At 41.4% G+C, this 27,132-nt stretch overlaps 1 protein-coding gene across 1 annotated transcript; it reads right to left on the bottom strand.

Moving 5' to 3' along the window:
- Positions 1-10,659: 10,659 nt before the first annotated feature.
- On the bottom strand, positions 10,660-26,833 carry LOC117729696 (sterile alpha motif domain-containing protein 9-like). The gene is given in 6 exon segments (XM_034531012.1): positions 10,660-11,748; positions 11,750-13,053; positions 13,300-15,170; positions 15,561-15,834; positions 15,948-16,682; positions 26,527-26,833. Coding segments are annotated over 5 exon segments (4,344 nt in total). The 5' UTR covers positions 16,662-16,682; positions 26,527-26,833; the 3' UTR covers positions 10,660-11,567.
- Between the last annotated feature and the right edge of the window lie 299 nt (positions 26,834-27,132).

Genomic DNA, 27,132 nt, shown 5'->3' with positions numbered 1-27,132 from the left:
ACCTTCAGGAGAGCAACAGAGGAGGATCCCTCTCCCCGGATGGACAGAAGAATAGATGTCATGTGTACAGAATGAACAGAGTTACAGAGTTACATAAACACATTACATGAATATGAAAATGTATGAATGGAACTCCAATCCATGAAACAGAAGGAGGTAGAGAGGAGGGGGGGCGGGGCATCAGCAGGGCCAATGGGAGGCCGGTTCACCAGCATCAGACACCTCCAGGTCCAATGGACCCTATGAGACGTGAAGTCACAACGACTCCGGGGAGGAAGCAGAGTTAATAAGGTGCAATGGAGAGATGTAAATTCATCCATAAGGAGAGAGAGAAGAGGAGATAGGTGCTCAGTGTATCCTAAAACATCCCCCAGCAGCCTATAAGCCTATAGCAGCATATCAAGGGGCTGGACCAGGGCAAACCTGATTCAGCCCTAACTATAAGCACTATTAAAGAGGAAAGTCTTAAGTCTATTCTTGAATGAGGTGACTGTGTCTGCCTCCCGGACTGAAAGTGGAAGCTGGTTCCATAAAAGAGGAGCTTGATAACTGAAGGCTCTGGCTCCCATCCTACTTTTTAGGACTCTAGGAACCACAAGTAGCCCCGCATTTAGTGAGCGCAGCTCTCTAGTGGGGCAATATGGTACTACAAGCTCCTTAAGATATGATGGTGCATCACCAATCAAGGCTTTGTAGGTGAGGAGAAGAATTTTAAATGTGATTCTTGATTTTACAGGGAGCCAGTGCAGAGCAGCTAATACAGGAGTCATGTGATCTCTTTTCTTAGTTGTTGTGAGTACACGAGCTGCAGCATTCTGGATCAACTGGAGGGACTTAAGAGACTTATTAGAGCAGCCTGATAATAAGGAGTTGCAGTAATCTAGTCTGGAAGTAACAAACGCATGAACCAGCTTTTCTGCATCTTTTTGGGACAAGATATGCCTGATTTTTGCAGTTCTTGAGATTTACGTGCTTGAGATTTACGTGCTTAACGTGGGAGTTAAAGGACAAGTCTCGGTCAAAAATAACTAGAGATTCTTTACAGTGGTGTTGGATGCCAGGGCAATGCCATCTACAGAAACCACATCACCAGATAATTGATCTCTGAGGTGTTCAGGGCCCAGTAAAATAACTTCAGTTTTGTCTGAGTTTAACATCAGGAAGTTGCAGGTCATCCATGTTTTTATGTCTTTAAGACATTCTTGAATTTTAGCGAGCTGGTTGGTCTCCTCTGGTTTGATCAATAGATATAATTGAGTATCGTCTGCATAGCAATGAAAGTTTATGCAGTGTTTCCTGATAATATTACCCAAAGGAAGCATATACAAGGTAAATAAAATTGGTCCAAGCACAGAACCTTGTGGAACTCCGTGATTAACGTTGGTGGTCATTGAGGCTTCATCGTTTACAAATACAAATTGAGATCGATCTGATAAATATGATTTAAACCAACTTAGCAGCACTAAGGTCTAATAATACCAGTACGGAGATGAGTCCTTTATCTGATGCAATTAGGAGGTCATTTGTAATTTTCACCAGTGCTGTCTCTGTGCTGTGGTGTTTTCTAAATCCTGACTGAAACTCCTCAAATAAACTATTCTGATGTAGGAAGTCGCACAACTGATTTGCGACTACTTTCTCAAGGATCTTAGAGAGGAAGGGAAGGTTAGAGATTGGTCTGTAGTTAGCCAACACCTCTGGATTAAGAGTGGTCTTCTTCAGGAGAGGTTTAATTACAGCTACTTTGAAGGAATGTGGTACATGGCCTGTTAGCAAAGACACATTAACAATATCCAGCAGAGAGGTGCCAATTAAAGGCAACACGTCTTTAAGCAGCCTCGTTGGGATGGGGTCTAAGAGACAGGTAGACGGTTTAGAAGTAGAAACCGTTGAGGACAATTGTCTAGGTTAATGGGAGAAAAGCTATCCACATATACACCAGGGCATACGGCCGTTTCCAAGGCCACTCCTCTTGATGACAGATCGGCAGTAGTTGAGGGCAAGAGATCATCAATCTTGCCTCTAATAGTTAAAATCTTTTCATTGAAGAAGTTCATGAAGTCATTACTACTGAGGTCTATAGGAATACACGGCTCCACAGAGCTGTGACTCTCTGTCAGCCTGGCTACAGTGCTAAAGAGAACCCTGGGGTTGTTCTTATTTTTCTCTATTACTGATGAGTAATAGGCTGCTCTGGCATTACGGAGAGCCTTTTTATATGTTTTAAGACTATCTTGCCAAACTATGCGTGATTCTTCCAGATTGGTGGAACGCCATATGCTTTTAAGCTTTCGTGAAGTTTGCAGGTCTGAGGGTTATACCAGGGAGCAAACCTCCTTTGCCTCACTGTCTTTTTCTTCAGTGGGGCTATCGAGTCTAGTGTCTTTCTCAGTGAGCCTGTAGCACTATCGACAATATGATCAATCTGGGACGGACTAAAGTTAGCACAGGAGTCCTCCGTCACATTGAGACGTGGTATTGAATCAAATGCAGAAGGAATCGCTTCTTTAAATTTAGCTACAGCACTGTCAGTTAGACATCTGGTGTAGAAACCTTTGACTAACGGTGTACACTCCGGGAGTATAAACTCAAAAGTTATGAGGTAATGGTCTGACAGAAGAGGGTTCTGTGGGAAGACCTCCAAATGCTCAATGTCAATGCCATATGTAAGAACAAGGTGGAGGGTGTGGCCAAAGCAGTGAGTGGGTTTCTGTACTCTCTGACAGAAGCCAATCGAGTCCAACAATGAGATAAATGCAGTACTAAGGCAATCATTATCAACATCCACATGAATATTAAAATCTCCTACAATAATAACCTTATCAGTTTTAACGACTAAACTTGATAAAAACTCTGAAAATTCAGATATAAATTCTGAATATGGACCTGGTGGCCGGTCCAGTATAACAAATAGAATTGGCTGTAATGTTTTACAGGTTGGATGTGAAAGACTAAGAACAAGGCTTTCAAATGAGTTGTAGTTTAGTTTAGGTTTAGGATTCATTAATAGGCTTGAGTTAAAGATGGCTGCTACTCCACCTCCTCGGCCGGTGCCTCGAGGAATGTGAGTATTAATATGACTCGGAGGAGTTGATTCATTTAGGCTGACATATTCTTCATGGCTCAGCCAGGTTTCAGTAAGACACAATAAATCAATGTGATTGTCTGATATTAAATCATTTACTAATACAGCTTTAGATGACAGAGATCTAATATTTAGGAGTCCACATTTAATTATCCTGTTTTGTTGCACTGTGGCAGTAGTGATGTTAACCTGTATGAGGTTATTTTGTATGACTCCTCTTCTGGTTACTTTCGATTTAATTAATTTAAGTGGCCGTGGGACAGACACAGTCTCTATAGAGTTAAGGTTAAGGGTGGGTAACTGCTCCAATGGAAGTGCAGAGAAGGGTGGAAGACTACAACTCTGCTTCTGCTTCCTGATCTGAACTCTGGGTCATGGATTAAGTCCGTTAATCAACTTGGCCATGTTCACAGAAATGAGACGCGCTCCATCCCAAGTGGGATGAATGCCGTCTGGACTCATCAGATCAGGCTTTCCCCAGAAAGTCTGCCAGTTATCTATGTAGCCCACATTGTTTGCTGGGCACCACCTGGACAACCAGCGGTTGAATGACGACATGCGGCTATACATGTCATCATTGATCAGATTGGGGAGAGGGCCAGAGAAAACTACGGTGTCCGACATTGTCTTGGCATAAGTACACACCGATTCCACATTAATTTTATTGCCGGCGTGTATTATAATCTTAATGTAACTACGCTCATCTTTAGCCAGCAGTTTTAAACAAGATTCAATGTCGCCCGCTCTGGCCCCCGGGATGCATATGACTTTGGTCCCTGGCTTCCCCATCTTCACGTTTCTGACTATGGAGCTACCTATAACCAGAGTGGGTTTCTCAGCGGGTGCGTCGCTGAGTGGGGAAAACTGGTTCGAAACGTGAAGAGGTTGGTGGTGCTCAGTGGGCTTCTGTTTAGACAGTCACCCAGCCATCCGGCTGCTCGGGGGCTGCCGGGGGACAGCTAACAGAGGCTAATGCTAAAGGCTCCGCACCGGCTATGGGGGGGGGGGGGGGCTAACTAGCGTAACTGTCTGAGCTTCGATGGTGCGGAGCCGTGCATCTAACCCACTTAGAACTGCCTCCAACCAGCAAATGAACTACACTTGTTGCATGTACCGTTATCATTAAGAGAGGCAGAGGAATAGCTCTACATGAGACACTCTGAGCAAGAGGGAGAAAGAGGGGGAGAGGAAGACATCGCAAGCTGCTAAGCTGGCAACCGGAAGTGATGCAATACGCTTACCGGAAGAGAGAGAGCGATGCGTTCAGGAACCTCAGGTTTCTCTTTATAAACAATTTTAAATGAACTTGTATCAAACTTTTGACATTACAAGAATGACATTGAACCTATTTTACATTACATTACATGTCATTTAGCTGACGCTTTTATCCAAAGTGACTTGCAATCATTCATGTTACATTCATACACCGTAGACGCAGCTACAGGGACAATAAATCAGTTGTCAATCAGTTGTTTTTTCCTGGAGCTTTCAGTGTCCATGTTACAAGCTTTTATGTTGGTAAATGTCCCGGCGTTTTAGCTCCCTGAAGTAGTTCCTGTCCAGCTGAAGACACAACCCAACCTTGCACTCCTCACACATCCAAGGAGCTGTTTCAATGGGCCATTGAGAATGAAACAATACTAATACTATTATTTACAACACTAACGTATCATCTACAAAGATAATGCCACTAAAAGGCCACTCAAACACACCACTGCTCTGCTCGCTTCCACCACTGTTGTTACCGTAATGTACCGCATATCAATGGAAAGCTACGGTCAGAATCCGTTGGAATTACCACTGTCTAGCGCAGGGTGCACTGCTCTAGAAGAGATAAAGAATGACTCATATTTTTCTCATCATCGTAGCTCAAGTGTATTGCTGAAAACAAAATCTGTAATGATGTTGAGAATTTCTGAACCCCCCCCCCCAAAAAAAGAGCTCAAATGTAGGCTTGTGGTTACTTCCTTAACACAGACATGTATTTATCAGTACAGAGCACAGAGAGACGCTTCTGTAACACACTGTCGCATATGGATGAATCACAGTCACAAAACTGTCACATAAAAGATCAATGAGTCAGGTGGACTAGACTAACGTACATATACAAATATATACATATACAATATATATACACATATATATACACATAAATAAATAAATTAAACTCCTCTGCCCTTGCTCTCTCTACGTTTGGATGAGGGGTGATCATGAGCGGTCATTTTGCTGACAGGGGGGATGGCCTGGGGGTATAGCCTTCAGGATGTAATTCATGTAAAGAAAGCGCCACACAAACCGATCACTTTTAGTAGCATTATCTCATGTTTAGCTGAAGCCAGTTCCCCTTGCACTGCAGCTGATCTGTCAGAAACAAACAGTGGCTTGGACCAATCAGTCTTGAGGAGTTACTGGCAGCTATAGACGTTGTTTAGGTGCGTGTGACGCAACAGAGGCAACCACAAACAGTGAAGAGCTTATCGCAGCTGCTGCAATAGCATCAGTTGCATCAGAACCGGAGAGTATGTTTGACTGATCCTCCATGTAGCGAACCCCCTGAGTAAAGACTTTGTTTTTGCACCCTACTACCGAGTCTGGAGTCTGAGGCCACATTTACACATAGCCGGGTATTTACAGAAACAAATATTTCTGCCCCTTCGTTTTCAAAAATAACGTCGTACACACAAGGTTGTTTTCAAAAAAGTTTCTGTTTATATGAACCCGCATAAATACGCCCCCAGGCGCCATCATAACTATGCCAAACCTGAAGTCGGCAGGATAAAGACATGCAAACCAATCAGAATTCTCAAAACCAACAACAACTACGAAAAACACGATCAACTTCCTTTTCGTTGGCAGGCAATGTACCTACGTCTTGGGAGTATAGAAAGCTGAAGAAGGACTGCTGACCTCCAGTTCTTCGCCTCTGCTCCTCGATGTAAAAAATCAGTTGTGTTTGTAAAACAGGCCAAAAGGGTTTGCATTAACGCACAAATGAGCACTACCTTGAAACAGTTTTGCTGTTGCTATCACTCTTGACTGTCCGATGTGGTGGATGTGACTTTGACTTGGAAGGTGTGAAAAACATTAAAACGACTATCGACTCTAATCCGACTGGATTTGTTAATGATTTTATGTTGTCCTTTTCTGAAGTGTCCTACTTGTATTAATATTATGCATTTAATTTATTATTTTCCTTGAAAGGATATACTTGTCTTATCACTTGTATTGTCTGCATTCAGTCAGTTGGTATATAGAGGGGGTCAAAGGTGAAGATCTCACTCAAATGAATGGGAATAATCAGCTCCGCCTTCGTATCTGCTAACCAGTGTTTACAACTGACATGCGTAGCTCAACAAAGGGAATCATTCAGTGTGTAGCTTCACTTCAGTGGTTAGTTAGGTTGTTCATGTCAAACACAGTCATTACAACAGTTGTCTAGTCAAGGATCCTTTATTATAATCATTAAAGTATAAATGCCAACCTATATTGGATCATATGTGGGTGTATTTACATATTTTTCTCTGTTATCGTTTTCTCTTCCAGCGCACGGTATTTCCTAAAGATTACTATGTAGTGCACCGCTACACCAAAAACATGCTCTGTAACACTGATCCGGTGAGTTGCTTATCAGATAAAAAGGGGAAGTGGGGTTTGATGGGCTAGAAAATGTGTCGTACAGTCTGACATTATCCTGTTAAATTACCCAAAAGGATGATCTAGTAGAAACTAGGATAATCATTATCTTTAACCTCATCTGCAGCGACTAGAACAGAGCTTGTAAATGCTCAGTTTAGTCAAAAAGGATTGTTGCACCATGCTGGAGCCTCAAGTCTAGCTTGCAATTGAGCAATTGATGTGGTTCTTGCCATGATCTTTCACATGTGTTTTGCACACTAACTTTGGGCTTGTGTCGCTCTACCTTTTCCCTGCAGTGTTGTGTGTTCCCTGCTGCAGTGGTCCTCCTCGAGTCCTGGCATGTGCTTCTCGGAAACCTCTGGGATGAGCACCTAAATCACTCCTTAATCCTCGATCTGAAGCAGACACTGGATAAAATTATAAAAAAGAACATAAACACAGAGGTAGAGTTTATTTTTCAAATAATGTCCCATAATGTCTTATTCTTCGGCTTACTTTAAAGAAAGTTTAAATCTAAAGTCACTTCAATTTCTTTAAAGAAAAGGCCACAAATATCTCTGGTGATCTCAAAAATGTGTCTACTTACTGCATTAATAATTACATTTTCATCCATCCATCCATCCATTTTCAATACCGCTTATCCTCATTAGGGTCGCGGGGGCGCTGGAGCCTATCCCAGCTGACATAGGGCGAAGGCAGGGGACACCCTGGACAGGCCGCCAGTCCATCGAGGGCACATGTAGGGACATACAACCATTCACTCTCACATTCACACCTATGGGACATTTAGAGATCAATTAACCTGCAGCATGTCTTTGGACTGTGGGAGGAAGCCGGAGAGCCCGGAGAGAACCCACGCTGCCACGGGGAGAACATGCAAACTCCACACAGAAGGACCGCTCCGACCGGGAATCGAACCCACGGCCCTCTTGCTGTGAGGCGACAGTGCTAGCCACTACACCACCAACATTAATTCCTGTAAAAGTACATTAAAAACAATGATTGAATTCCTCTTCATGTTTTCCTCGTCTCAGAGGTTCCAGGAGGAGACAGACCTGACCGAGTTCTCCACATTATCGTCGTCTCCTGAAGAACTACTCAGGCTAACGTCAGAACTTCTCACGCGATGGCTCGATGTCGGGTGCTTGCCTTTGATTGAAACCTGCATCCTGCCCACTTTCCCTCCCTCTGTTGAGAGGAAGGACTATGGCCCGTCCAGGGCCAGACTCTTGACGACCCGAGCTATCAGCAGTGAGGAGGAAGAGCAGCCTGACAAGATGATGGACATGACACTGCCGCTGTCCAATGGAGGTCCTCCATCCCTTTCATTTTTGCCTTCTGTCTGGAGCCCCTTGCTATTGAGACTCTATTGGTGGTTGTTGCCATAGTTCCTGAAATGAATCTTTTTTTCTTTTTTTTCCACAAAATCCAAGACATTTCCTGGCACTGAATGTTTGTTTTCTTATACTTGTGTCTTTGTGTTTTAATGCAGCAAGCTTTGTTAATATGAAGTGACATGCACAGGTTGCATTTAACGTCCAAAGTTAGTTCACGTAGTTGCGCAACAGTGCTCTGTAACAGCTGGTGTAAACATAGATGTAAACGTATAGCCATCTTCTCTAGAGCCAGCCACGAGCTCTAGCTAGCTATGCTCTTCATGCTAACCAGAGATAAATGCTGAGCAAGCCAATGCACATAAGCCATCGTCTATTGATGTGGAATTCATCACTGTTTACAATTAATGTTATGTAAGTGTAAGATATTGCAGTTCATGGGCATCTACTTTTGTACATAATGTAAATTAAAGACATTTATATATATATATATATATATATATATATATATATATACATTGTTAGTTTTTGATATAATATCCCAAGGATTGTAAGCTATATTTATTGTGGTCATTAGCATTGGAAAGTAACCAAGTACATTTAATCAAATACTGTGCAATTTTGTATTTCCATTTTAAGCAACTTTACACTTCTACTTTACTTCTACTACATTTCAGAGGGAAATATTGTAGATTGTACACCGCAACATTAATCTGACAGTTGGAGTTAAGGGTTTACAGAGATGATGCATTGTTATAGATTAAACCACCTAACAGTTTATGAAGTCGTTAAAATAAGCTCCACCAACTACAGCAGTAAAATGCATCAAGAATAGCATAAGTATAATAGTGTAACGATCTTTCCTGCAAGATATACTATATATATATATATATATATATATATATATATAGTATATCTTGCAGGAAAGATATATATATATATATATATATATATATATATATATATATATATATATATATATATATATAACAACAAATAATCGTAATACTTTTACTTCAGTTTCATTTTAAATATATGTTTGACTTGTAACGGCATATATTTACATTGTGGTATTAAAATTTTTTGCTTCAGTATGTCAGTATAAACAGGACATTTTTCCTCTTCTGCTTAAAGAGATTAGATTTTGTTTATGACTTTGCATTCCAGCAACATGACATAGTTTGTGTTAGGAATCCACGTTCATGGAGCTCAACCATTACTGCCTTCTCTTTAAAAGAGTGTTCAAATGCTTTACTATTTCTGTAACTCTGATAAAGACTGAGAGATGAGTTGCAGGTGAGGGAGGTTTTCTGACTCGTCAGGATTTACACGAGAAATAAAAAGTCCACCATTTGGTGCTCACACTTGCCCCTGCTTGTACACACCCACGCATGGACTGTCGTAAGTCGCTGTGGATAAAAGCGTCAGCTAAATGACATGTAATGTAATGTAATGTAATGTCATGGGATACTCATTATTTCATAATCCCTCAAATACAGAGGTATGTAGAATTGGCCAATTGGGTAACAGACTTTTGGCTTGCACCCCAAGTTTTCATTGACTTTTTTTCCACTGAATTTAATACAACATGAATGCAGATTACAAAGAGTTAGATCATCAGAGGGCTAGAAGATAACATTGTATACAAATAAGGAAAACAAAAACACAGCCACAGGCTCAAATGCTATTTTTCTGGACTGTGCACAGCACATTTCTAAGTAGGCCTATCAAGTCAGCTACTTAAGACAATGTACTTTATTAATCCCTCATTGGATTATTATTTTTTTTACACTTTAAATATCTAGATTGTGAGGCTTCTGCGAAATTGCTTCGCATGTGTAACACAGCCTGTACTGACCCCAGAGTACAGGCTGTGCAGCTGCCGGTCGGATGCATGTTGTATTGTAGCCTTCTTGAAGTAAATGCAGTAATCTGACTCACTCAGGCCATGTGGGAGATCCTGTCCTGGGTCAGCACATGCACATGACCCCTTAACATGGAAATCATTCATTCCATTGTTTAAACTAATGTTTTAAACACTGGACATCCACTTCAATCCCATTATATCAGGACGAACTACCATTTATGTTTAAGCATCGCAGTTTCAAATATTTGTAAGTCAGATTTGTTTCCTGGCAGCATGGAGCCGAGCGCCAAAGGGGCCATCTGAATTCCCGTAAACCGGGGGACGAGACAGGGAGAGTGAGGCAGCTGGGGAGGGGTGACAGTGCAGGGTGTTTAAACCACGTGGCCTCTCGACAAACCGGAAGTGGCTCCACTCCACTTTGGCCGGAGTTTTTAGAAATGATCGTTTTCCGTGATAAAACCTCAGTTTTTGTGTAAATGAAAGGCCAAAACGCATGAAAATATATGCGTTTTCCCATCATGTAAACGGGGTCTGAGTCATGCGTCTTTGGTCCCCAGTCCATCAATTTACCATTTCTGACTTCTATACTATTATCTACATTATTTAATAACATTACACTATCTTACAGCAACAACATACAAACTAACGTCCCACCTCTAAAAGGGTAAATAGCAACGCACAGTTACAGTTCACAAAGCATTTGGCAAAATCCTGTCTTTACAGATAATGTACAGAAATCACATTTGTCACACAAGATTTATTTCACGTTAACTTGTTCAAACATTTTTATAATGATGTTACGATAGTCAAACAAAAATACTAAATGATTGAGGATAGCGCAATGGTTCTCAACTGGGATTTTGGAGCTCCAGGGTTCTCTATTTCTTTGAGAAAATCACCAAGAATTGTCACTGTTTAGTGCCTTTCACTTGTTTGTACAACAATGAGCTCCACTTACGTTTAGCAAATGTGATGCATCGGCAAGAGACATAAAAAAAACTGATACATGTTAATAAAAGAGAAGATGTCATAAAAACATTACATGTGCAGCTATATTGACCTACAGGATTGTTATATAACCCTGCAATGTGCTTTTATGAGGTGTGTTTAAAGTTCCATCGCAGTGAGTCACTGGCTGCCACACCTACTTCTCAAAGTTAGAGAGACAACGATATCTAAACAACAAAAACTAAAAAATAGTAAAATAAGAGATTAAATGTCATAGAAAATCATAGAAAAACATCTATATATAAAGCTACAGGATCATCATTTAACCCATCAATCTCTCTGATATCACATGCTCATGTGCTTTTATGAGGTGTCTTTAAAGTTCCATCGCAGTGAGTCACTGGCTGCCAACCTACTTCTTTAAAAAGGTACAGTTCATTCCTCAGTGGTTTGCACTTTCAAATAAATGAATAGATCGGCAAATATGCCACATCAGGAAAAGACAACCAACATAACAAATACTCCTAAGAAGATGGATAATAAATGTTAATAAAAGATCAGCTACTTTAACCATTTAACCCAGCAGTCTATCTGATATCGCATGCTCATGTGCTTTTATGAGCGGTCAGTGAGTTCACAGATTTCTTTCACACTGTCTTTGTGCTTCCGATGCACTTTGTTTGTACAATCAAATACCTTAGTTGTCATACTGGATATCATATGCCAGAGGTCCATTAATAGCAAAACCAAGGTAGAAGGAAACCTTTTCTGTGCTTGCACCACTTCTTATACCAGCAATGAAGGCTGGACGCACAGGGATTTTCAGTTTACCATAATTGGCAAACAGCTCTCCTTGTTCAGTGGTTCCACTGACTCGGTGATTTGTTTTTAAATATCTCTCCATTCCGCCAAATTTGAGCCAAGGTGTCACGGCGCATCCCTTCAAAATTCTCATCTAGTTGGCGTTTAGAAACCAGCCTCTTGAGTCCCTCTTCTTTCCCCAGGTAGAGGTGGGCAATGGTGCTCCTATTTCGAAACGATAAAACCAGGAGCTTCGAGTTCCGAATTGCTTTCACATAGGTTACAATTTCTGTGTCTTCTTGCCTAGGACTTGGCCAGAGTAACAGCAGAGCCAGGTAGTATGGATCTGGGAAGGAATACCAACGTCCTACTTCTTGGAGAGTTTTCAAAAGTAGACCAGAGAGGTATCTGTGACTCTTTACCTGTTTAGATTTTGGGTTCAAAAGGTAAAGAACTATGTTTGACAAAATGTAGTTGATTGTTTCCTTTGTCTTTTGATTTTGGTTGATACATTGTTGTTGTTGCAAGAATGCATAGCATTCTGTGATCCTCTCAATCTCTTCAGCAGGATTGTCCAAATGCTGAAGAATTCCTGCAAATGTATCTGCATGTTTCTCTTCAAGAAAATATCTTCGTTGTACAATATCAATTTCCAAATTGAGTTTAGGATTGCCTTGTCGTTCCTTTTTTATTTCCTCTGATGTAGTGCAAAAAAGAGCTACATACTTTATAAAAAGTGTATTGATATTCCGACGATTTCTCGAATCAAATTCGGAATTCTTTGCTTTTATGTTCGTGAAGTAATAGACCAGAAGTTCAAAAATGTCTTTTACTTCAGTTTTCAAACTCTGAAGAAACTGCTCGTGTTCTTTGATGATCTCTGCATATCTGTTGTTGATTTCATTTTCCTCTTTATACACACTGGTGATTGGGATTGATTTTTTCAGAAAACTCTGCAAGTATGTCTTTTTCTCTGGGTCACTTTCCTCAAAGAACGGCAACTTGCTCAATATTTCAAAGACCAGGAAGGCAATTTCCAGCACACCCACATAACCATAAACATTATATGAATTTCTGGGATAGTCTTCTGACTCATCATCAGCGGCTTCCGTCTCAGGTTCGTCCTCTTCATTTGCCAGCTCTTGGGCCCTTTTAAATGCTGTGATAGCATTATCTGCAATTTTAATGTTTGTCTTTAAGTCTTCTGGATTGCGTGACGCCTCCTGCTTTCCCCTGGGGTTGTTAGATTTTAAATTGCTTTTGTGAATCTGCCCAATTGTGTCAAATGTGAACGGGTTTTGTTTGATGTTCTTGGCCTTTTCAGCCCATTGCAGAGCCTCTGGGAAGTCCCTCTCCTTGATGTACAAATATCTCGCCAGTGCCTGAGGAATAGATGCACTTGTCACAAACCTGGAAGATGCTTTCTCAAAGATTTCTTGGACAGTTTTTCTCCCTTGATCTTTGTGGATTTTTACTATGAGAGCAGAAAATGATGCTTTCTCATCTCCATCTTTCTTGCGCTGCCTTGCAATCAACATTTGTTCAATTGAGCGCATGAATCTGTGTTTGACAACTCCAAAACGGAAGAACAGATCACAAAGAAGAATCTCCATAGTGATATCACTTACTCTTAAAGAGCAGCTTCTCTCCAACTCTTCCAGACACGCAGATGCTATGGAGTGATGCAGGATTCGGATTCCTTTGTATCCTCCCAAGTCTTCAACTGTGTCAATGATGAGAAAGTTTGAATACGGTTCCATTCTGCCCATTATGCTGTCCTTCTTCCAAAGGATCATTTTCATCCCCAAAAAATCTTGACAGAGAGAGAGAGATATTTCAGATTCTGCCACATAGTTGTTAAGTAACACTAGGAAGGCAAACAGTCTGGCTTCCTTTGAGCTGGAATCAAAATTCTCCAGCATGTTACGAGCGAGATCCTCAATGTATTTTTTGTCAAAATTGCTCTTCATGATCATGAAGCTGTAAAAGTTCTCAGGTTTTTCATGCGTTTCTTGAAGATCTCTGAGTTTCTTTTCAAACTCCTTCTGTTCTTCTGGTGTCAATGAAGCAGTTACGTATTGACTTTGTCCAGTGTTGTGCTGTTTGAATTGCTCCTTTGGGCTGTGGGAACGAACACAGTTCAGGATGATGACTTTGCAGTTTGATGAGTCACCCACATTCATGCTTAGGCCATCCTCTACTTCTTTAAGTATGCAGTTCACAAGCTCGTGAGGATTCTTGGTTTCTTTTGAATCATCGACCAACAGCAAAACTGGAAATATTTTTTCACTTTCAAGTTTCATGAGCGTACTGACTTGAGTAGCGACTTCTTTCTTTGACAGTGCGTGGTCTTTCAGCACAGCACACCTGAGCTCTTGACGGAGATCCCACATCACATGCATTGCTAAAGTGGAACCTCCACAGCCTGGATGGTGAAACAGATTGAGTAGAGCACACATTTTTGTATCCTTCAACTGAGACCTAATCATCTTCTTCACATTTTCGTACTTGTCCCGTTTAACAAATGGCTTCTCTTTGTCTTTGTCACAAAAGTAGAAGTTCCACCATTTGACTTTGCCTCCTTTGTAGAATTCCTCCTCAACTTTGATTCTGTGGTCATGGAACTCTGAACTGTTTTCATCAATTGTGTTTTCACATTGATTTAGGCACAAAATATCCAGAGCTGTCAATAAATCTTCATCCTTCTGCTTTATAACAACACAACTAGAACCAGAAGAGGGAAGCAACCTTTCAGATGTCTGATTGAATGGTCCCAGTGCCATTACAGTGCCATTGACCTCACTGAGGGTCAGCTCACATATAGATCGAGGATCGATGTCAGAGTCACACTTTTCTTGTACAAGCTCCCGCCATTTCTCATACATGCCCTGAGATTCACATATATTGATGATGCTTTCCTCTTTTGTTTGTTTAATGAAAGACTTGTAAATGTCAAAGATTGGGTCTTTCTCAGTGACCACAGGTGAAAGTAAGAGGAAAATTATGAGACTTCCTCCACGTAAAAGAACATCAGGGTTGCAAATGAATGAAATCAATTGCTCTACATCATTGCAAGATTTCCTCAGCCAGTTCTTATAGTCCAACTCCTTGTTTAAGTCACCGTCAAGGTCATGTCTGCCATTGCAGAAGACCCAGCTGGTCTGCTTGTAGAGGTTAAGAGTCTTTATCACTGAGTCAGTCCGTCCTTGATACTGTGATGGTGTATGCAGATTGGCCACCCTTGACTCTCTGTAGGAATGACACAGTCCACCTGGAGCAACAGAGTTGGGGTCAAAGTCCAACACACAAAATGGTTTCAGCTTACTCAAAAACTTCAGATACTGCACTTGTTCTGGACTGCTTTTGTTGACAACAACAATGAAATGGTCATAGTTGTCCAGTGAGTTCCCACCACAAGTTAACAAATTCTGAAGTTTGTCACCCTGGTTAACCTCTTTGTTCAAAACGTCTTTTGAAAGACTCTGCTGTTCCAGTGGACCTGAATGAAGAGTAAAACAAATGCATTTTTTAGTAAAAGAACACTCACAAAACAACATCTTGGTTTAAGGCTAGTAATGTTATTGTCACCAAATGAAAAACGACTATTATTTATGAATTGTCTACCCTTTCTGATGCTCTTAGTGTCTACCCTATGGTTAATAAGTACATATTTAAAATCCCTTCAGATATATATATATATAGTTTTGCCACAGTAATTTCCTAAAACTCTGGTTAATACAGTGTGTATGTAGTGAGTCAAAATAAACTAGTGTGTCAGTGAGTATGTGCCAACAAGCTAGTATGGAAAACATGAAATAATGCAAACTATAAGCAGGATACAAAAATATTTTTTCAAAATATAAATGAATATTGCCATTGGTTGTCTTACACATGTTCTTTTCCAGCTGACGAGCGAGTTCTTGCTGATTGATTTCTTTTAGAATGTCTTTCGTGACCTGTAAAGCCTCTTTGCATCCATAGTAGTTAGTCATTAACGTAGTGGTGTCCATGGTGTCCTTGTCCTCCAGTTTACCTTGAGGAATAGGTTTATGCTTGGATTTAGTGTATTCTTTTAAGTAGAAATGAAACCTTTTTAGGTCGTCTTTTGAAAGGTTTTCAAGGGTTTTCTGGATCTCCACTGTGATCTTTAGTGTGACTGTTGTCTGCAGGAAGAAAAGGAAGTAAATATTTAGTGTAAACATTACGAAGTAATCACTGTCCATACTTGCTGGATATACATGCTGGATACAAGAATGAACTACAAAACAGATTTTACCACTATAGCTCCTTTCCTCCTGGGCCCCAAGTCCTGTGGCTGCTGGATTCCCTCTTTCTCTGAAACCTTTTGGAATGGCAGCTGAGCCTTTTCACATTCCTTTACTAACATTTTGTCTGTTTTTGATTCAATTTCGTTACATGAATCTGGTTGTTTGATTGCCATGTCCTGAGCCAGATCGAGTTCAGGTTGAGTGGCTTTTGGAGATTCTCTTGGGTCTGTGCTGGTGTGAAGGACTGGTTGCAGTGTTGGCTCTGGTTTCTTGTTCAGCTGACGAAGTTCTGCCAGAATCTTCACAGCAGGACCATTTTTCAAATCCAGATCCAAAAAATCCTGCTTTTTGAAGCAAACAAGGCAATCTCCAGACACATCTTCCTTTTGGAGTCGCTCTGCATATTTGCTATATACCCTAACATGCTGCTGTAACCACTGGTTCACTTGCTCTTTTGTCCAGTTTCCCACATATGCTGGGAACTGTGATTCATATTCCGATCCTTCTTTCAAACTTTCTAAATAAGTTGAGATTTTTACAGCAGGACCATGATGTATTCCCAAGTCCAATATGTCAGTTTTTTCAAAGACTACTAAAATATCTCCAGACACTTCCTCTTCACAGAATATGTCGGCATAAGTATCATGAACTTTGACCACTGTCATCAGCCACCGGTGGACGTCTTCCTTGGTCCATTTTTCAACTGAGGTTGGCAGTTCCATTCTTCTGCAGTTTGGATCAACCTAAAGTGAGTTGAATAAAATATAAAAATAATGAAATAATAGTAAGAAATGTAGTGAACAATGAAGGAAAGATGATAAACTAACCACATGCCTGAATAAACTCACAGCAGAGACAACTTGGGGTATAATTGACACTCAAACCGATTTATGAAGTATAAGAGTAAGGACCCTACAAGGTTTTTTGACCCCACCTTTCTTTTTTTAAAAACAACTACATTCATGAGTCGCAGGAAATACACATCCAAATGTGAAAGCATGACTAGTTTTGATACATGATACAATGTACCTTCATTGATATGTTATGCATATCAATGCATAACATATCATTGTTATGAATTGTCATATTCATGTAATGTGTTTATGTAACTCTGTAACTCTGTTCATCTGGTCACATGACATCTATTCTTCTGTCCATCCGGGGAGAGGGATCCTCCTCTGTTGCTCTCCTGAAGGTTTCTTCCCTTTTTTCCCTGTCAAAGGTTATTTTTGGGGAGTTTTTCCTGATCCGATGTGAGGTCAAAGGTCAGGGATGTCGTATGTGTACAGATTGTAAAGCCGATGTGATATTGGGCTATACAATTGAATTGAATTGAATTATGCTGAGAGCTAACATATGCTTAGTAATAGGACGAGTGCTTTGACATGTGGGTTTTGGACATTCTGGTTAGCTCTCTCCAATAGACTTGTTATCTTGGGATAACTTTAGTTTAGATAACCTTTAGATTAAGTTAGTTTTCTATTCCATTCATATAACTTCATTACATATGCTATTAAATAGGCCTATCCTTTTATATACATTTTCATAAATGTTCTTAACTTGGTTCTGTAGACATATAACATTTATCTTTGCGTTACTGACTCACTCAATGCTTCTTTTATTAGTATTATTTGTCACTAATGTATCTTAAAGCTCACCAAATCTCAAACAGTTAAACATATATTCGTTATCTATGAACTTCCACTTATCCAGGGCCCAGGTCTAGGGGGAAGCCGGCTTAGGAAGGTATTCCAGAAGTCCCTCTACCCAGCAACCCTTTCCAGCTCATCCTGGGGAACCCAGAGATGTTCCCAGGCCAGACAAGGTATGTAATCTCTCCAGTGTGTTCTGGGTCTACACCGCCGGGGCCTCTTACCAGTTTAACATGCCCGGAAAACCTCTAAAGGGAGGTGTCCAGGAGGGATCCTGATCAAATGCCCGAACCGCTTCAACTGGCCTCTTTTGACACAAAGGAGCCAGTGGCTCTTCTCCGAGCTCCCTTTGATTGTCTGAGCTACTCACCCTGTTCTTACGGCTGAGCACAGCCACCCTACGAAGGAAGCTCATTTCAGCCACTTGCATCCGTGATCTTTTTCTTTTGGTCACTACCTAAAGCTCATGACCATAGGTGAGGGTCGGAGTACATGAACTGGTAAATCGAGAGCTGTGTCTTCCAGCTTAGCTCCCCTCAATGCGTGCAAATGCAAAGTTCTGAAAGAGCCAATAAAACCACATTGTCTATTGTACTCTTCATCATATTCTTCATTAATTTTGTTCTATTATCGTTTATTCTTTTATTTTCTGCTTAGTAGTTTAGTTATGTGAACTCCTAAATATTAGATCTCTGTCACCTAAAGCTGTATTAGTAAATGATTTAATATCAGACAATCACATTGATTTATTGTGTCTTACTGAAACCTGGCTGAGCCATGAAGAATATGTCAGCCTAAATGAATCAACTCCTCCAAGTCATATTAATACTCACATTCCTCGAGGCACCGGCCGAGGAGGTGGAGTAGCAGCCATCTTTGACTCAAGCCTATTAATAAATCCTAAACCTAAATTAAACTACAAGACCATTACCTCATAACTTTTGAGTTTATACTCCCGGAGTGTACACCGTTAGTCAAAGGTTTCTACACCAGATGTCTAACTGACAGTGCTGTAGCTAAATTTAAAGAAGCGATTCCTTCTGCATTTGATTCAATACCACGTCTCAATGTGACGGAGGACTCCTGTGCTAACTTTAGTCCGTCCCAGATTGATCATATTGTCAATAGTGCTACAGGCTCACTGAGAATGACACTAGACTTGATAGCCCCACTGAAGAAAAAGACAGTGAGGCAAAGGAGGTTTGCTCCCTGGTAGAACCCTCAGACCCGCGACCTAAAGCAAACTTCACGAAAGCTAGAAAGCATATGGTGTTCCTCCAATCTGGAAGAATCACGCTTAGTTTGGCGAGATAGTCTTAAAACATATAAAAAGGCTCTCCGTAATGCCAGAGCAGCCTATTACTCATCAGTAATAGAGAAAAATAAGAACAACCCCAGGGTTCTCTTTAGCACTGTAGCCAGGCTGACAGAGAGTCACAGCTCTGTGGAGCTGTGTATTCCTATAGACCTCAGTAGTAATGACTTCATGAACTTCTTCAATGAAAAGATTTGAACTATTAGAGGCAAGATTGATGCTCTCTTGCCCTCAACCACTGCCGATCTGTCATCAAGAGGAGTGGCCTTGGAAACGGCTGTATGCCCTGGTGTATATTTGGATAGCTTTTCTCCCATTAACCTAGACCAATTGTCTTCAACGGTTTCTACTTCTAAACCGTCTACCTGTCTCTTGGACCCCATCCCAACGAGACTGCTTAAAGACGTGTTGCCTTTAATTGGCACCTCTCTGCTGGATATTGTTAATGTGTCTTTGCTAACAGGACATGTACCACATTCCTTCAAAGTAGCTGTAATTAAACCTCTCCTGAAAAAGCCCACTCTTAATCCAGAGGTGTTGGCTAACAACAGACCGATCTCTAACCTTCCCTTCCTCTCTAAGATCCTTGAGAAAGTAGTCGCAAATCAGTTGTGCGACTTCCTACATCAGAATAATTTATTTGAGGAGTTTCAGTCAGGATTTAGAAAACACCACAGCACAGAGACAGCACTGGTGAAAATTACTAATGACCTCCTAATTGCATCAGATAAAGGACTCATCTCCGTACTGGTCTTGTTAGACCTTAGTGCTGCGTTCGACACCATTGATCATGACATCCTATTACAAAGACTGGATCAGTCGATTGGCATTTCAGGTACCGCACTAAGTTGGTTTAAATCATATTTATCAGATCGATCTCAATTTGTATTTGTAAACGATGAAGCCTCAATGACCACCAACGTTAATCACGGAGTTCCACAAGGTTCTGTGCTTGGACCAATTTTATTTACCTTATATATGCTTCCTTTGGGCAACATTATCAGGAAACACTCTTTTCATTGCTATGTAGATGATACTCAATTATATCTATCGATCAAACCAGAGGAGACCAACCAGCTCGCTAAACTTCAAGCATGTCTTAAGGACATAAAAACATGGATGACCTGCAACTTCCTGATGTTAAACTCAGACAAAACTGAAGTTATTTTACTGGGCCCTGAACACCTCAGAGATCAATTATCTGGTGATGTGGTTTCTGTAGATGGCATTGCCCTGGCATCCAACACCACTGTAAAGAATCTCTAGTTATCTTTGACCGAGACTTGTCCTTTAACTCCCACGTTAAGCAAATCTCAAGGATTGCATTTTTTCAACTACGTAACATTTCAAAAATCAGGCACATCTTGTCCCAAAAAGATGCAGAAAAGCTGGTTCATGCGTTTGTTACTTCCAGACTAGATTACTGCAACTCCTTATTATCAGGCTGCTCTAATAAATCTCTTAAATCCCTCCAGTTGATCCAGAATGCTGCAACTCGTGTACTCACAACAACTAAGAAAAGAGATCACATGACTCCTGTATTAGCTGATCTGCACTGGCTCCCTGTAAAATCAAGAATCGCATTTAAAATTCTTCTCCTCACCTCCAAAGCCTTGATTGGTGATGCACCATCATATCTTAAGGAGCTTGTAGTACCATATTGCCCCACTAGAGAGCTGCGCTCACTAAATGCGGGGCTACTTGTGGTTCCTAGAGTCCTAAAAAGTAGGATGGGAGCCAGAGCCTTCAGTTATCAAGCTCCTCTTTTATGGAACCAGCTTCCACTTTCAGTCCGGGAGGCAGACACAGTCACCTCATTCAAGAATAGACTTAAGACTTTCCTCTTTAATAGTGCTTATAGTTAGGGCTGAATCAGGTTTGCCCTGGTCCAGCCCCTTGATATGCTGCTATAGGCTTATAGGCTGCTGGGGGATGTTTTAGGATACACTGAGCACCTATCTCCTCTTCTCTCTCTCCTTATGGATGAATTTACATCTCTCCATTGCACCTTATTAACTCTGCTTCCTCCCCGGAGTCGTTGTGACTTCACGTCTCATAGGGTCCATTGGACCTGGAGGTGTCTGATGCTGGTGAGCCGGCCTCCCATTGGCCCTGCTGATGCCCCGCCCCCTCCTCTCTACCTCCTTCTGTTTCATGGATTGGAGTTCCATTCATACATTGTCATATTCATGTAATGTGTTTATGTAACTCTGTAACTCTGTTCATTCTGTACACATGACATCTATTCATCTGTCCATCCGGGGAGAGGGATCCTCCTCTGTTGCTCTCCTGAAGGGTTCTTACCTTTTTTCCCTGTGAAAGTTTATTTTTGGGGAGTTTTTCCTGATTCGATGTGAGGTCAAAGGTCAGGGATGTCATATGTGTACAGATTGTAAAGCCCTCTGAGGAAAATTTGTAATTTGTGATATTGGGCAATACAAAATAAACTGAATTGAATTATGTAGTGAGTCCAATTAATATTTCATTTATAAAGAAGAACGTTGCAATTGCGAGGGTTATTTGCATGAGTTGATTTGACACTAGCCGTTGTGTCAAATCAACTCAGAAATTGTCAACATTTGCTAAACATTTTCACACCAACATGGCCATATTGATTCATAGTGACAACAAGTAGCCTTATGTGACAAAGATCATCTGATTTACATGAGTTACATGGTGTGATCTACACTTACAGCAACATAATGCATAATTTGTGTGCATGTCCTCTACCCTCATTGTGCACAAATGGAGAGGGCCTGTTCCTTGCTGCTTTAAGCTTTAAAAAACAGATTAATTAGGGTCCGAGCGACTGACTGAGAGGAGCCTACTGAAATTGCTAGGATTCTTATTATTCTTCATGATTTTTAATTTAGATCTTTGAGCGCATATGTGGGGTACTTGCCATCCTCAAAAACTCAACTAATTACTCAAAACTTGCAGTATATGTGCACATTGCATCCTGTAACATGCACAACATTTTTTGTTTTTCGGCATTTTACTTTTACACACTCCTCCCACAAACTGTATCCGATCGACTTCAGTTTTGTTTAAGAATGATCTAAAGACCTTAAAGATGAATAGTTATCAAAAAGGTGAGTTTTCACCGTAAAAACCTTGACATGGCGTGGACCCAAATACACACCCACTTTGTGTGATGTGTTATGTTATAGAAAGTGGCTGTAACATCCAATCGTGCCAAAAATAATCATGCATAATGCTGGTCCAGCCCTGAGCTCATTTATATGAACAAACTTTCGAATTTGTCATAACAAAACCCACTGGCAAAAGAAAATTACACATTTTATACTATGAAGTATAGTCATAGTCTAGTAGAAAGATCCTTTTTACATATGACGCTGTGGCTCAGCGTTTGCTCTGTAACCATAAGGTTGAAGGTTTGTATCCCAGCCAGGGCTAATTTCTTGCATCACTTTTTACATTCACGTAGAGACACATGATGCATGTATATTATGTTCACATTGTCACAGCGCCACCTACTGGCTCAACTGGACTTCCTAGAATCTGCCCCAAACGTGTCATGCTTGATGAAAGTCACGGCCTGAGGATATCGACAAGCCTATTTTCACTCAGTCCAAGCGCCACCTACTGGCCAAAGCAAATCAGCGTTAGGTAACAAACGGCAACGGATTTACACAACAATTACAGGAGGTGGTCCACACTTCACTTAGAGACACATGATGCATGTAAATGATCACATTTTCATAGCGCCACCTACTGGCAAAGGGAAATGAGACATTTTATACTATGATGTACTCCTAGTTTAGTGGCTTGGATGCTCAAAAACTCATGAACTTTGTACATGTGTCAAATTAAACAGGCTTTTGGAACTCCACCGGACTTCCTTGAATCTGTCCCAAACTGGTCATGCTTGATAAAAGTCACGGCCTGAGGATATCAACAAGCCTATTTTCACTAAGTCAAAGCGCCACCTACTGGCCAAAGCAAATCAGTCAGACGCATCGGATTCACATGTAATTTACATGACGTGGTCTTGACTTCACAAAGAGACACAGGATGCATGTATATGTTCACATTGTCACAGCGCCACCTACTGGCTCCACTGAACTTCCTCGAATCTGGCCCAAACTTGTCATGCTTGTTACAGCCTGAGGGTATCGACAAGCCTATTTTCACTCAGTCAAAGCGCTACTGGCGAAAGAAAATGAGCGTTATCAAACGGTAAACAGGGCCTGCGTTCTCACTCATCGGTGCCCCCAAATGAGCGAGGACCCGTTCATCGCTGCTCGAAGCTTTCATTGGTTTTCTTCAATGCAAGAACATTTTATTAAAACACTTAAATGTTGATATTTGCATGCTTTCTACTCCTCAGTATGTTCTTGTCAGTCTCCACTGATCCTGATAGGGTGTGGTGCATTCTTGTAGTCATGCACAGTCATGTCTACATCTGGTATCAAACACTATCTTTTTTTACTTTATTGCTGCTTGCACTCTACCTATAATTTAACTACTGACACATTAAGAAATGTCTTGTCCAAAGCTCTTGTCAGAGAAATAATAAACAGCAGTGGTGTGATTTTACACAAATGCTGACCACAACAGATATCTATTCAAAATGTGAGGAAGCTGTTCAGTATTTAAATTGAAAAGCTTGTTTCAAAGCATTTAAGCATGAGAAGCCAGAGAACTGAAGTCTGTTTACGCCTAATCACACTGGATTTCAACCGCTGACCATCCCTAATGGAATATAACTGGTGTAACATTTTAGAGCAGGGGTCTCAAACTCAGTTTACCTGGGGGCCGCTGGAGCTAGAGTCTGGGTGAGGCTGAGCCGCATCAAGTATTCAAAAAAAGTACAACTGATCCAATCTTCTCAATCTTTATTAATAACAATTCAGAGCATTAACGAACATGAACGGCTCTTCAGAACATGAACGGTTGAACGGGTTCTTCAGAACATGAACGAACATGAACGGTTAAACGAGTTCTTCAGAGCATTAACGAACATGAACGGCTCTTCAGAACATGAACGGTTAAACAAGTTCTTCAGAACAGGAACGAACATGAATGGTTCTTCAGAACATGAACGGTTAAACAAGTTCTTCAGAACAGGAACGAACATGAATGGTTCTTCAGAACATGAACGGTTCTTCAGAACATGAATGGTTCTTCAGAACATGAACGGTTAAACGGGTTCTTCAGAACATGAACTGCTCTTCAGAACATGAACGGTTGAACGGGTTATTCAGAACATGAACGGTTGAACGAGTTCTTCAGAACAGGAACGATTGAACGGGTTCTTCAGAACATGAACGGTTGAACGAGTTCTTCAGAACATGAACGGCTCTTCAGAACATGAACGGTTGAACAGGTTCTTCAGGACATGAACGTTTGAACAGGTTCTTCAGAACATGAATGGTTGAACAGGTTCTTTAGAACATGAATGGTTGAACAGGTTCTTGAGAACATGAACGGTTCTTCAGAACATGAACGGTTGAACGAGTTCATCAGAACATGAGCGGTTCTTCAGAACATGAACGGTTAAACGGGTTCTTCAGAACATGAACGGCTCTTCAGAACATGAACGGTTGAACAGGTTCTTCAGAACATGAATGGTTGAACAGGTTCTTTAGAACATGAATGGTTGAACAGGTTCTTGAGAACATGAACGGTTCTTGAGAACATGAACGGTTCTTCAGAACATGAACGGTTGAACGAGTTCATCAGAACATGAGCGGTTCTTCAGAACACGAACGGTTGAACGAGTTCATCAGAACATGAACTGCTCTTCAGAACATGAACGGTTGAACGAGTTCATCAGAACATGAGCGGTTCTTCAGAACATGAACGGTTAAACAGGTTCTTCAGAACATGAACGTCTCTTCAGAACATGAACGGTTGAACGGGTTCTTCAGAACATGAACAGTTGAATGAGTTCTTCAGAACAGGAACAAACATGAACGGTTCTTCAGAACATGAACGGTTGAACGAGTTCTTCAGAACAGGAACGAACATGAACGGTTCTTCAGAACAGGAACGAACATGAACGAGTTCTTCAGAACAGGAACGGTTAAACGGGGTCTTCAGAACATGAACGGCTCTTCAGAACATGAACGTTTGAACAGGTTCTTTAGAACATGAATGGTTGAACAGGTTCTTCAGAACATGAACGGTTCTTCAGAACATGATAGGTTGAACAGGTTCTTCAGAACATGAACGGTTCTTCAGAACATGAATGGTTGAACAGGTTCTTCAGAACATGGGCTTCTCTTGTCTACTCCTGGCTGCCACATACCTGGCAGTGCTTCCTCTCACACAGATGAGCCACATTGGGCTTGAGGGAAGAAGCAGTTGAGACCCTCAGTCTGGCTTGAAGATGCTCATCAGAGAGTTTGGACCTGTAATTTGACTTATTAAAGTTCATGAAGAAGAGGAAGAAGAGCTTTTCACACACACATGTGCTCCCAGAAAGACTCATGGTCCGCTTGAACATCCTGGAAAGCTCAGGGAAGGTGGGGGCTTGTCTGCTCGTCCACTCACCTCCCTGAACTTGGCTTTGAGTTCAGAGTTGCACTGCAGGTCCATGAGCTCCACATGAAGCACAGGAGGGCATCTTGCACATGGAAGGAGAAGGTCAGCAAACATCTGAAAAGGTTCTCTGTGTGTCTTGAAGTCCTCAAAGATGTGATCAAAATCCTCCTGTAGCCTTACAATGGCATCAGCATACTTCTCACCACTGAATGTTGTGCATACATTAATCGGCTGTAGTTCAGTGGGGAGAGTCCCGTAACCACAAGGTCTCCGGTTCGATCCCTGCTCTCCCCATAGTTTCATGTTGAAGTGTCCTTGAGCAAGACACTGAATCCCCAGGCGCTTCACTGCAGCCCACTGCTCCTTAAGAACTAAGGATGGTCCAATGCAGAGAAGAATTTACCCACAAGGATCAATAAAATGATATATTATTATTAGTGCGTTGCATGCTGGGAAATGGCAGAGGTTTGTCTGAGAGCTGTTGTGTGGAGAATGCTCTGACGTTGCCATAGCAGCGCTGACAAGCTGCCTTGTCCATTCAGCTCCTGTGTGACGTCATGAGCCATTTGGGATCACAACACGGGACCGGGGCCGTTCTCCGGTGACATTTCACGGATTTCAATCCGATGAAAGTGTTTAAAAATCGAACGCTGAACTTACGCTATGCACGCCGAATTATGGGGTCTGGATGTCACGCACTTAGGCTGGAGAAACCGTAACCGTAAACTACTTTGGGGTGCGGTATTTTCGCGTTGCGGTTTAACAGGCGACCGTGTTAACTGGTGACTTTTCTCGTATAGCGGTCCTCCTGAATGCCGCTTGGTTTAATTTTGTAATGAAGTGTCAACCCCTCTCATACACATAATAATATATACTATACAAATTAAACAATGCGGCATTCACGAGGGCAGCTACCTGTTCTCTTCCTGTCTTCAACAGCTATCTAACTACGACAACAACGGACACAGTCATCAGTTAACACGCGTCTTAAACCGTAGCACCGTTCTCCGGAGGGCGTTTCGCGGACGAGTTTGAGCCCCCTGCTTTAGAGTCATCTATTCTCTTTACATTTGAGCTGAAATGAATACTGCTCTGCAGTGAACATGTTACCTTCTGTGCCGTCTGAACACCTCCACATCTCGTCCGACGGCATGGGAAGGACTCACATCTCTGAGTTTCAATGAGAACAAGTCCATGTAGGAGGCAAAAACAAATCTGTGGGCAGGCAGAGGTCACACATCCAAAACGTCTGGCAGTGAGGCTGAGGTAGAGACAAGGCGTCGGCAAAAAACATTGACTTCTGGAAAAGTCAATATTATGGAACAAATGGCTTGAAAAAGTGTCTTGAGAGCTTTGCAAAAACACAAGTCAATCTGGTGAAGACAAGAGACTGAGGCTTCCTGTTATGGCACAATTGCACTGATGACTAAGGCAGGAGGCAGCTCCACAGAGACACACCCACACACTGCAAGAAGAGGAGAACCAGACCAGGCTGCTTTATGAACGCAGTTCTTATATCAACAGACTAATATGCCGATTTCTGACCAGCAGTAAACTCAACCTCGTTGTGTTCGTTAGGGCTGGACGATGATTTGAGCGCCTCGGAAATACAGTCTTGCTTTACCCTTCACCCTTTATCTGACTGGATACACTCAACTTTCTAAAGTACAACTTTTAGTTAAACTATTAATCCTGCACAGTAAAAGTCGTGCATTT

Source organism: Cyclopterus lumpus, chromosome 4 (genome assembly GCF_009769545.1).
Source record: "Cyclopterus lumpus isolate fCycLum1 chromosome 4, fCycLum1.pri, whole genome shotgun sequence".
NCBI classification, from domain to species: Eukaryota; Metazoa; Chordata; class Actinopteri; order Perciformes; family Cyclopteridae; genus Cyclopterus; species Cyclopterus lumpus.
Note: the sequence above shows the minus strand (reverse complement) of the source record. Positions and strands in the feature narration are given on the sequence as shown.